The sequence below is a fragment of the Chionomys nivalis genome, chromosome 3 (genome assembly GCF_950005125.1).
Source record: "Chionomys nivalis chromosome 3, mChiNiv1.1, whole genome shotgun sequence".
NCBI classification, from domain to species: Eukaryota; Metazoa; Chordata; class Mammalia; order Rodentia; family Cricetidae; genus Chionomys; species Chionomys nivalis.
The window spans coordinates 57263333-57276201 of NC_080088.1; the positions used below are offsets into that span (position 1 = coordinate 57263333).

Sequence of the window (12869 nt, forward strand, 5' to 3'; positions counted from 1 at the left end):
ATGTCAAAGATAAAACAAGGTTTATGCAAGAAAAACTAAGATATCTTCAAAGCCTTAGAGGAGGCAAAGATTTCTCAAATAGTACACAAATATTACCATAAATTAAAAGATTAGTAAAATTGACTAAACACAGCAGTGTTCTCTCAGAGAATCTCCAACAAAGGGAAGGCACCAAAAAGCCCAGTTTTGAGTTCTTGGTGGCTACGGCAGCTCTTCCCCTGAAGTTGCCAGCTGCCCAAGTCCCTGCCTAAAGTGGTCAGCTTTTGACCACACTTATTCATAAGCTTAGTTTGTTCCAGACATGTCATCATCCCCTTGTTTACAATCTATACAAGCTTCCTACTTTAGTTCAGGCATGTGACTTCTCTGGCCTCAATTTCTGGGATTGGAGAACTCACTTGGGATTTGCTTTGCTCAAGTAAACCTGTTGTTATACTTTTTCAGTTCCTCTTGATCTGGCTTATTGTGTTGGTGGAGAAACCTATTATCGCTTTACAGAAAACCTATTAGGGTTCATTATCAGTGACCTCCAAACCTACTAATGTCTTCTAGCTATGTTAACAAAGCCAAACTTCAAATTCTTATAGCATTGAATGAGTCCCACATGACCCAGAAAGTCTGTAACAAGTTCAGAATTATCGGAATTGAAGCTCTAATATTACTCAATCATAAAAACAAATAATCTTCTAATATATAGTATGACGTGAACAGACCTTGATAGCATTATGTCAGATGATATAAACTAGTCAGAAAGGACTTGGCTCTAGAACTGACACATTTAGAAAGATAGCAAGTAGACTATCAGGTGGTTTGGAATGTAGCAAGCACTCCAAAACTGCTAGAAAGCACTGACTTCTTCACTGGGCCCACAGTGTACTTGTAAAACAGGGAAGAAAGCCTGACACCTCTGTCTTTATTTTGCAACTATCTCCTTTACTTTGAGACTCTTGACTTGATTATCTCTGAATCTAGACATGTTAATTAATTTTTTTTTTTCTGAGACAGGGTTTCTCTGTCCTGGAAATAGCTCTTGTAAACCAGGCTGGCCTCAAACTCACAAAGATCCACCTGCCTCTGCCTAACCCTAACCCTAAGGCATGTGCCACCACCTCCCAGCAACATCTTAATGAATTAAGAATTGTCTATATAGGCATGCCTTTAATCCCCAGCTCTTGGAGGCAGAGGCAGTTGGATCTCTGTGAGTTCCAGGACAGCCTGGTCTACAGAGCAAGTTCCAGGACAGCCAAAACTACACAGAGAAATCCTGCCTCAAAAAACAAAAATAAAAAATAAATAAATAAATAAATAAAAGAATTGCCTATCTAAGTATTGTTTCCCTTTAATGTTGAGGACACAAAGACAAATAATTGTCTTAATCCTGCAGTCTCTGGGAACAGTAAGGTCAATAGGCAGGAAAGATCACCCTACAACTGAGAGCAATTATTTATGCTAGAGGAGCTATACTCTGGAACAGAACCAGATTGCTCCTCAGATGCAAAGACAGTCATTAAATATTGTAATTTCAGTCACCTTGAGCTCAAATGTGGTGGGACCACACCTTGACCAGGAGGATGGTTTAAATATGCACACCCCTTGGGCCTGCCCCAATTCTTTCTGTTCTTAAATGTAAAGTTCATATTAATATCCTCAAACACAAGCTTGGGGTCAGTAGACCCTTTATCCATTCCGCTTCCCAGTATGCACTGGTTAAAAACACCTTTTCTGCTTCTTACCAACCTTTATTTCTAATCAGTGCACCGAACTGTGTGGCTAGCCCTCCTCTGTTTTGACAGTTGGAGCCAAAATTTTGCACTAAAACTCCCTCTGGGGAGGGAAGACTTTTAGGGAGTAACTGCATAATGGTGCATTGTCTCTGTTTGGTGTAGTAGGAGAAAAAAACAAAAAAAGAAAAAAAAAGGGAAACCATTGTGATGGTTGTACAGTAATGCAAATATAACTAATGTCATTGAACTGACACTTAGAAAGGACTATGGACTGGGAAACGTGAAGCCCAGGATATTCTGAGTGTCACCGACTCAAGTACTTTTGGAGTATCCTTTGGTTTGCAATATCCCAGGGTTATTTTGTCGCCCCTCTTTTACCATCTTGCTCTTTAGTGTCTCACTATGGAGCTGTGGCTTGTCTGGATCTCTGTATATAGAGACCAGGCTGGCCTTGAATTCACAGTGATCTCCTGCCTCTGCCTAGCAAGTGCTGGGATTATAGGCGTGAAACAGCATGCTTGGTTTCTCGTTTTTTTTGGGGGGAGGGAGGGACATTTATAAGGCAAACTTTAATTTTAAATAAATCTCCTTTATAAACTAAACATATGTGTTCACCTCATCTGTTTCTCTTCAAACCCTAAATTAATAACAATGTAGTTATTATTTTGATCCGAGTGACCGTAGGCTGGTCCCACGAGGGGCTGCGGGTGACCCGAGGCCCTGGTGGGTGGGAGACGGGCAGATAGGCCATGCAGAGAGATAGAGCTTGGGTATAGAGTTTATTTCATGGGTATAAGGTATAAGGGTAACAGCCAGAAATCTAACTACTGGGCCAAGACTGTTATCTCTGGATATATAGACTTCCTGAGGCCTAACAGTTCTAAATACAGGCTTTATAGTTTTTGATAGAAAAGACTCATATTTGTTTCTTACATCACACAATTATAAGAAAAACTGTATTTTGCGGTTCTTGTTCTAAGTTTGAGTAGGCTTCTTGAGGACAAACAGCTGGAAATACCACATATGCTTATACTTCTGGGGCCACTTAGTTAAAGGCAATAAACTGGAGTAACTCCATATATTTAATTTCTGTCGACCTCAACTTTAAGGTCAACAGGTTAAAATCGTGAGACAAGCCTCGCTTTCCCTTAGCGACAATGCTGGTCAAACTCCCTGCAGCAAAGGCTCCAGGGGTAGCAGCCCTCCGGGAAAACAAGTCCCGGGAAGTGCCGCCTCCGGGCGAGGTGGGCGGGGCAAGGGACTTCCGGTCGGAGGGAGGCGACTACTAGTGCGCAAGCGCGAGCCTCATTTCTCGCTTTCTCTCTTCCCCTCCCCCTCCCTTCCCCAGCCCGAGGGGTCCTGAGGTGACAGCGCCTGGAAGTGCGACTGGAGGAGCCGGAGGAGAAGATGGACAGGGCCAGGCCTGGGCGTCGGCGTTCTTCGGCCGGTGAGGAGGAGGGCTTGCGCGAGAGCCGAGTGGACCGGGCTACCTGCGCGGCTGGCAGCCGCTCCGAGGCGCGGTGGGGAGGGCGGGAGGGAGGGCGGGAGGGAGGGAGCGGCGGGGGCGCGCATAATGGAGAGCTCCGGGGCGCGCGGGCACGACCGCAGCTGTCGGAGCAGCCCGTGCTGCAGCCTGCCCCTTCTGCACCCCTTCGATTTGCTCCCTCCTGCCGAGACGCTCTCCTTGATTGTCTGCGGCCCACGGATCTTCCCTGTTGGCCAGCCGCTGACCTGCCACGCCTTCCTCGTATTTCCACCCGCGTTCGCTTTCGCTTCCACCCACTCCGCACTCGTTCTCACTCTCCTGCCTTCCTTGGAATTCTTCCTTGCCTGGCCGGCTTTCTCCCCCTTACCGTGGCAGCTCGGAGAGGCTGCACGGAAGGAAGGCGGGGCTTGCCGATCGCCCCGCTGTTCCCCCAGTAAATAGCCTGCTGCCTCTTTTCGTCCCAGCAGGCTCCTTTAAAATAGCATTTTTCTTTTCCAGCCTCCTGCATCTTCCAAAAGTGATTCGAAAGTCAAAGGATTCGAAGCCGGGCTTTTGTTGTTTTATTTTTATCTCATCACATTTTTGTTTGTAATTATTTCAAAGCTTGAAACTCAAGAACCACTTAAGTTTGGTATAAAATTGATGTAGCGCTCCTCCCAGTCAAGTTGTTATACGCGTCGTTTGTTAAGTGCACATTTTAAATCCGTGAGCCAAGTCCCGTGTTCATAGGAATGCAATCTAGTACATAAAACAACATCGACGAATTCATTGATTTTTTTTGTTGTTGAGAAAGGGTCTCCTTGTGCAACTCAGGATAGCATCAAATTCTCAGGCTCCCCCCACCCCCCTTGAATGCTGGGGTTACAGCCACCCCGTTTTTTCTTTAGTTTTTCGAGACAGCCTTTCTCTGTGAAGCTCTGGCTGACCTGGAACTTGCTCTGTAGAGGATCCTGGCTTTGGACTCCCTAGATCCTCCATGATCCACCTGCCTCTCCCTAGAGTGCTAGGATAAGCCGCCACTGTTCAACTCAGCCCAGCCCATTTAAAGATTTATTGTATTGTTTATTTTTGTAAAGCTAGTGTTAATAGTTCCAAATCTATTTATGTATGCCCAGGTGATGTGTCTAAAACTTTTACTGTAGAATTGAAGGAAGTGAGCAGAGATCTCTGAGGACCAGGCTTCACAGAATGGAGGTCACGAGATCTCTTCATATGCCATCGATCTTATCAATATTTTTGTCTTTTTTTTTTTTTTTTTGGAGGAATGATTGTCACCATACAGCTATGCAGCGCAGGAGTTTCCTGCTTCAGTCTTCCCCAGTGCTCGGGTTGTAGGTGTATGCCACCATGCCTAGGTTTTTTTCTGTGTATTTTAACGATCCTAACTGTTCTTTGCCTTTGAAAGTATAGTTTTGCAAGACATAAAGGTGCTTTTGTGGTGCGTGTCTCTACTGATCAGTTTTGTTTTAAGATTCCTGATTCCTGTCTTCAAGAGAAATGGGCATACTAGAAAAATGCAGTGGTGCTGCTGTCCTTCAATCCTAGCGCTCAGGAGGCAGAGGCAGGCAGATCTCTATGAGGCCAGTCTGGTCTACTGTAGAAGGAACAGCAGGCTGTGTTCCTGTCGCCCAGCTCCTGGCTGCCTGGCTAATTTATGCCCCGAAATAACAATACACAAACTGTATTCATTTAAACACTGCCTGGCCCATTATATCTAGCCTCTTCTTGGCTAACTCTCATATCTTGCTTTGACCCATATCTAGTAATCTGTGTAGCACCACGAGGTGGTGGCTTACCAGGAAGATTCTAACCTGTGTCCATCTTGGGCTCGAGCTTCATGGCAACTGCCTCATTGCCTTCTTCCCAGCATTCTCTTCTGTCTACTCTGCCCACCTAATTCTCTGCCCTATTAAAAGGCCAAGGCAGTTTCTTTATTAACCAATGAAAGTAACACATAGACAGAAGACCTACCTACATCAGTCTATAGAGTTCCAGCCAAGACTACACAGAGGAACCCTGTTTCAAAAACAAAACCAAAAACAAACAAACAAAAATATACCGTGTAATTTCATTTTAGAGTTTTTTTTCACCTTTTAAGATAATGGTTTTATTTTTTTCTCTGAGATTTTCTTACATAGGTACAGTATATTTTATTTATTTTTTTATTGATTTATGAATAATACCATTCAAAATTTCTACTTCCTCCCCTCCTCCCATTTCCCTCCCGCTCCCCCTCCCACTCCCCCTCCAGTCCTAAGAGAGGGCAGGATACCCTGCCCTGTGGGAAGTCCAAGCCCCCCCCCCCCTCAATCCAGGCTTTGAAGGGTATGCATCCAAATAGACTTAGATCCCAAAAAGCCAGTACATGCAGTAGAGACAAATCCCAGTGCCATTATCATTGGCTTCTCAGTCTGTCTCAATTGTCAACCACATTCAGAGGGTCCAGTTTGATCCCATGCTCATTCAGTCCCAGTCTAGCTGGTTTTGGTGAACTCCCATTAGATCAGGCACACTGTTTCAGTTGGTGGATCAACCCCTCACGGTCCTGACTTGCTCATATTCTCCCTCCTTCTGCTCTTCAACTGGACCTTGGGAGCTCAGTCCAGTGCTCCAGTGTGGGTCTCTGTCTCCATCTGTCGCCAGATGAAGGTTCTATGGTGATATTCAAGATAGTCATTAGTCTGACTACCGGACAAGGCACCCTCTCCTCCACTGCCCAGGGTCCTAGCTGGGGAAATCCCCGTGGACATCTGGGAACCCCTCTAGAGCCAAACCTTTTGCCAACCCCAAAATGGCTCCCTTAATTAAGATTTCTTCTTCTCTGCTTTCATATCTGTGCTTCCTCTATCTCAACCATCCCACTCCCCCAAGCTCTCCCCAACCCTCCCCTTCTCCCTTCTCTCTCCCCATCTCCTCTTCCCTCTACCCCACTCTTATGCTCCCACTTTTGTCTGGCGATCTTGTCTGTATCCAATTTCTAGGAGGATCTATATATGTTTTTCTTTGGGTTCACCTTATTTTTTAGCTTTTCTAGGATCATGAACTATAGGCTCATTGTCCTTTGTGTATGGCTAGAATCCACTAATAAGTGAGTACAGACCATATTCATATTTTTGGGTCTGGGTTATCTCACTCAGGATATAAAGGCATATACCCCATGCTCAGTCTTTTTTTTTTTTTTTTTTTTTTTTTCGAGACAGGTTTTCTCTGTGACTTTGGAGCCTGTCCTGGAACTAGCTCTTGTATACCAGGCTGGCCTCGAACTCACAGAGATCCACCTGCCTCTGCCTTTCGAGTGCTGGGATTAAAGGCATGCACCATCATCGCCCAGCCATGCTTAGTCTTAAAATACTTTTGTTTTGATTTATGTATTTTATATCAACTTATTTATTTATTTAGTGTGTGAATGCTCTGTCTGCGTGTATGATCCCACTGTAAATACTTGTGACCCTCCATGTAGTTGCTGGGAATTGAACACAGGACCTCTGGAAGAGCACTCAGTGTTCTTAACCACTGAGTCACCTCTCCAGGCCCTGGAGCACTTTGTAGCAGAGTAGTATTACCCCCTTTTATCATGACCCAGTTTTCTTGACTTTGTTTTAGAAAGACTCTTTGCTGCATCACCTGAGGGTCATGTACTCAGAAAACCAGTGATCCGGTACGGTCTTCATACTCACTTGCTCACAGATTCAGCTTGCTCCGAGATCTAGTTGCAGTATCTGAAGATGAGGTTGGTGGACTCACCATCACCATCTGCACCCTTGGCCTGACTGCACTAAGAACTCGACAAATTTAATAGCTTTTTTGTTTTTTGAGACAGGGTTTCTCTGTAGCTTTGGAGTCTGTTCTAGAACTCATTCTGTAGACCAGGCTGTTCTCAAACTCACAGAGATCCACCTGTCTCTGCCTCCCACGTGCCATCACCACCCAGCTAAGAACTTTACAAACTCTAATTCTTTCAAAAACCCTTACAAGTGCCTTACTATTTTTGACTTATAGATGGAACTGGAATTTAGGGACCATAAGCATCTGTTAGTGAAAACTAGTGTTATAAACAGGGCCAGGATTAAAAATTTGATCTCTAAACCAGGTGGAGGTGGCATATGCTTTTAATCCCAGCACTTGGGAGGCAGAGGCAAGTGGATCTCTGTGAGTTCGAGACCACCTTGGTCTACAAGAGCTAATTCCAGGACAGGTTCTAAAACTACAGAGAAAGAAACTCTGTCTCGAAAAACCAAAAAAAAAAAAAAAAAAAAAAAAAAAAAAAAAAAAAAAAAAACTAGTCTCTAAATTCAGTATCTATAGCTTTAAAGCTTTAACTTGTTTTAATACCATTATATACTAATTAGTCCTACTTTGGAAAAAATTCCATGACTATAAAACAACTAGTTTGGATTTAAAACCAAGCAAAAGCCTTCAGAATTTTGAAATTCTTTGTGTGCTCCTGTACATTGTGGCTCATTAGGAAAGTGGCTTTCAAGTGAGGGTAACAGAGAAGGGCTGAAGGGAGGAGAGGAAGGGGAGAAATTGATATAATTCCATGTCATTTAAAAACAAAAAATAAACAAGTGGCTGAGGACTGGTGAGATGGCCCAGTGGGTAAAGATGCCTGCTGCCAAGACTGATACATGAATTCACATGGTGGCGGGAGAGAGACAACTACTGGTCATGGTTCTCTGACCTCCGCACGAGCACTGGATTATGTATGACCTACCCTCCCCCCAATAAATAAATGGAAAAAGTAGCTGAGTGCTTCCTGATTTCTTCTTTAATTCCATCTCGAGAGATTAGTGTACCATGTGCATCAGTTGGTCCAGGTAATGTCTCTGCCTTGCATTATTGGAACTGTATTGTGACCTGGACCAGCCGGTTCTTTAGTGACAGGCTCCTAGGGTGGAAAATCAAAGAATGATGAGATAAAGAAGATTGGAAAGCTGGCATCAGAAGGTCTTATACAACCTGTGTCTTAGGCTAAGCAAGTTCGAGAAGTACAGTATCTTTTTTTTTTCCCCCTGGTTTTTCGAAACAGGGTTTCTCTGTGTAACAGCCCTAGCTGGCCTGGAACTTGCTCTGGAGACCAAGCTAGTCTCGAACTCACAGGGCTCTGTTTTTCTATGCCTCTTAAGTGCTGGGATTAAAGGCATGTGTCCAGCAGAAATACAGTATCTTACGTACAGTTTGTAGGGAAAAAATGGGGCAGAGTTAACAGAAAACCATCATACAGTGGGATGAAGTCAGTAAGAAGTTAATCAAGCAGTTTTTCAGAGAACACAAGGTATCTCAAGTGTATTACAGACAAGCTCAAGGGATTGGGACTGATAACTGCAGCCCTTCAGAGAGGGAAAAGTTGAGTTCTTAGGATCTGGAAAACAGCAGTTTCCCCAAGGTCCTGGCCCCAGGCCATTAACAGGCCTTGCTAAGCATGTATTTGTTTTAGACAAGGGACGAGTTGGAGTAGAGAAGCAAAGGACTAAAAAGAAAAGAGAATAAAGATTGATTGGGAAGGGAAGGGGTCAGTGGAGAGGAAAATGTTTAAAGACATCAGGTAAACTGTGTGTGTATGTGTGTGTATATATTAACTAGCTTATGTATTATCAAATAGCATATATATATATTTATATATATATCAGGTAAGCTTGTTAATAATATGAGGCTAGAGTTAGGGGAATGGAGTAGAATTGATTACATGGGGAAAAATGGATAGAAGATGGATATAGATACAGTTTGAGAAGTTAATACTGTGAAATAAGTAAGGTATTATGAAAAGGGAGTTTTTAAATCTGAACTCAAGAATAGAAGATCATATAGGGATTAATAAAGGAAGTAATTTCAGAGTTTTTTTTTTTTGTTTGTTTTTTTTTTTTTTTTGGATTTTTCGAGACAGGGTTTCTCCGTAGCTTTTGGTTCTTGTCCTGGAACTAGCTCTTGTAGACCAGGCTGGCCTCGAACTCACAGAGATCCGCCTGCCTCTGCCTCCCGAGTGCTGGGATTAAAGGCGTATGCCACCGCCGCCCGGCCATAATTTCAGAGTTTTAAAATGGGAGTTTGCATCTGGGTGTGGTGGTGCACGCCTTTAATCTCAGCACTTGGGAGGCAGAGGCAGGCTAGCCTGGTCTACAGAGTGAGTTCTAGGGCATAGCCAGGACTACACAGGGAAGCCCTGTCTTGGAAAGAAAAAAAAAGTGAGTTTGCAGTAGTTGGGGTAAGTGCTTGGAGAAAAATAAGTTTAGTTTATCTTTGGGTAAGATAATGTGTGAGGATGCGAATTCAGGGGAAGTGGGAAAGTTGAGGGGCCACAGGAGGAGGGCTCACAAGCATTGTACTCTCCAACTCCATTGTCCTTCACGACACATACTAGTACGCTGTTGAATGTAGTAGGAGGAGTGGCAGGCTGTGTCCCGCCCCCAGCTAGCTTATACCCAAAATAATCACACAGAAACTATATTAATTTAAATTACTGTTTGGCCCATAAGCTCTAGCCTCTTATTGGCTAACTCTCATATCTTGATTCAATCCATTTCTAATAATCTGTATGTCACCATGAGGTCATGGCTTACCTGGAAAGATTCAGCATGTCTGACCTGGCGGCTGTCTCCATGACGGCAATCTCTCTCTGCCTTCCTCCTCCTAGCATTCAGTTCTGTCTTCCTGCCTATCTAAGTACTGCCCTATCAAAAGGCCAAGGCAGTTTCTTTATTTAACCAATGAAAGCAACACAAATACAGAAGGACCTCCTATACCAGTTGAATGAGAAGTTCAGCAAATTGATCAACAATTCAGATTGGTTCAACAATTCAAAAAATTGATTGAAGCTGGTTGTTTTGGCACACACTTTTAATCTCAGCACTGTGCAGAGGCAGGTCTGTGTTAATTCTAGGCCGCCCTGGTCCACATAGTGAGTTCCAGGACAGTCAGCCAGGGCTAAATAATAGACCCTGTCTCAAAAACAAAAAACAAAACAACCAAAACCAAAAGGTTGGGTGAAATTTTTAAAATTCTGATTGTGAAAGTTGAAATAGAGATGTGTAGTTCCGAATAAGCAAGAGAGGCCTTCATTGTTGAGTGAGTTGATTGCGGGGATTTAATGCTTCACAGTAATGAAGAGGAAAGCTATGGACCGAGAGCAAGAGACCTAGGACCTGGTAGATTGAGCTGTGACAACTGCCACAAATCTGGGTGAGGGAAGATACTGAGTTGATGGAAGTTTCATAATGTGACATTAGTATATCTATACAGGGTGCATGATTTGATACATTTGTATAATATGATTTGTAGTTATCAAATCTGAGTAATAAAAATTTTTATCTTTTCAAAGATTAGCCATTTTCACATGTTGGGAATTTGATACTGCTCTAGTCATCTTGAAAATATAGATTGTTTTAAATAGTAGTTATCCCACTGCATTGTGAAAACAAAAAAAACAGCCCCCCCCCCAAAAAAAGGTAACCAAATTAATTGGCTGGAGAGATGGCTCAGCAGTCAAGAGTACTGGCTGCTCATCCAGGGGACCTGGATTTGATTTCCAGCATCCACATGACAGCTCGTAACTGTAACTCCAGGTCCATGGGTTCTTAAGCCCTCTTTTGGCCTTCTTGGGCACCAGGCATATACATGGTATACAGACATATGTACAGGCAAAACACTCTTACACAGAATAAAACAAAACAAGAGCTAATCCTCTATATTTTGGAACTTCTGTTATTTTGAGACAGATCTCACTATATAGTTCTGGCTATCCTAGCTGTAGATGAGACTGACTTTGAACTCAGAGAGATCTGCCTCCTAAGTGCTGAGATTAAAGGTGTCTGCCACCAATCACTCAAGCCGAGAGACCCAGGTCAGTCTTCAGAGGCCACCATAAGATAGGCTCCACAAGGTTGTCCTCCAAACTCCCACCTCCTCGTGACTCCATCTCTTCCTCTCTACCCACATAATTTTGTTGCTGCTGCCCATCTTCCTTTGCCCATGGAATACAATTTTGTTGCCCAAATACTCTTGGGTGTGGGGCCCTCCCCTTACCAATGGTCACACCTTTAAAGAAAATGGATTCTCTCTCCCGTTAACTGTCGATTGTCACTAGTTCCTCAGTTCGGAATGAGACTTGGTGAATACCTCCCTCTTCCATGCTGAATTTGTGTCTGGCTTGCACTTGCATGGGTTGTCTTCTCTGCACCTTGACCAGTTGTGGGTCTTTGTGTAATCACCGTCTACTGCAAAAAGGAGCTCCTATGATGAGGACTGAGAGATGTACTTGTCTATGAGTACAAGTCAGGAGGGGTTTAATACTATGTCCCTTTAGCATAATATTAGTAGTAGGTTCTCCCTTAGGGCCCATCAGTTGCCTAGCCCTGGGTTCTTGGCCCAGATAATGGTGTCCAGGGATAGGTTCCATCTTATGGAGAGGCCCTTAAATCCAGTCAGCAAGTCCTCCCATGGCATTCCTGTCATTATTGTCTTATCAGGCTAGTTGTTCCGTAGCTCACAGAATTGATTGGTGGATCAAGTCATTGGTTCCCTTGCTTTTCCAGTACCAGTCAGCATTGTGAAAGCCAGTCTGTAGAGATAAAGCTCTAGTTACAAGATTCTTCCTATTTGCATGCCCTTTCTTGTATAGTCACCATGTAGCTCAAGATAAAGAACTCCTCTTACATCTTATCAGACTTAACTTGCACCCCTCCCCAGTTACTATCCCCTTTATTCTCCCTCTGTTGTTCAAAATAGTATTATCATAGAATTGTTTGAATTGTAAAATTTCACAGTTGTGCATCTGATTTCCGTGGAACAGAATGTCTGAGATGTATCCATATGGCACTGAGAAGTAACTCATGGTCTTTTATTACTCAGCAGCTTTCCTTGGTACAAATATATTTATGTATATTACTAGTGGGAGATAATTTGGGTTATTTCTAGTTTTTGGTTATTAACAACAAAGATAACATGAACAATCTTGTTTCTCTTGGTTATTTATCTAGAAGTATAATTGTTAGGTATTGAAGGCAGGCAGGTGAATATCTCACTAGACACTGGCAAAGCAGGTACACACATTTAACTTTTACTGGCAGAGCCTTTTCTCTCACCAGTATTTGGTAATGTCAATCCTTTAAATTTTATTTATCGAGCTATGAATTTCCATGTCATTTTAATTGTCATTTCCCTAGTGGTTGTGTCTTGATTATTTGGATATATACATATCTCAAAATGCTTATTCAAGGCTTTTATTTCATTAAAAATTGAATTTTATTGTACTTATTCCTTTTTCTCCCTTTCTTCCTCTTTCCCGCCTTCCCCTGTCTTGCTAGCATGTGTTCTGCTGCAAGTACATTCCCCAACCCAGGGAGTTCCTTGTATATACTGCTTATGAGTTCTTTGACAAGTAATATACTAGAATTTGTGTTCTAGTATGAGACTTTGCTCTTTACTGTCGTAATGATGAGTTCTGCTAAGCCAAATTTTTAATTTAAATGAAGCTGACTTTATTGATCTTTTAATTTATGGTAATATTTGTGTACTATTTGAGAAATCTTTGCCTCCTTAAAGCTTTGAAAATATCCTAGTTTTTCTTGCATAAACCTTGTTTTATCTTTGACATTTAGAGGTATGACCCATTTGTAATTAATGTTGTTTTAAGTTCCATTTGGTTATCATATTGTTTCCCTGGG

At 42.8% G+C, this 12869-nt stretch overlaps 1 protein-coding gene across 5 annotated transcripts in view; it reads left to right on the plus strand.

Moving 5' to 3' along the window:
• Senp7 (SUMO specific peptidase 7) overlaps positions 1-12869 on the plus strand; it is a 127781-nt gene that overhangs the window by 21043 nt on the left and 93869 nt on the right. For 4 of the 5 annotated variants that reach the window (XM_057764390.1, XM_057764392.1, XM_057764393.1 and 1 more), the window contains exon 1: positions 3035-3171. In XM_057764390.1, the coding sequence (XP_057620373.1) occupies positions 3132-3171 (40 nt within the window). In that variant the 5' untranslated portion in view covers positions 3035-3131. Of the gene's footprint in view, positions 1-3034; positions 3172-12869 lie in introns of those variants that run through there. The other variant, XM_057764391.1, reaches the window with a different exon arrangement.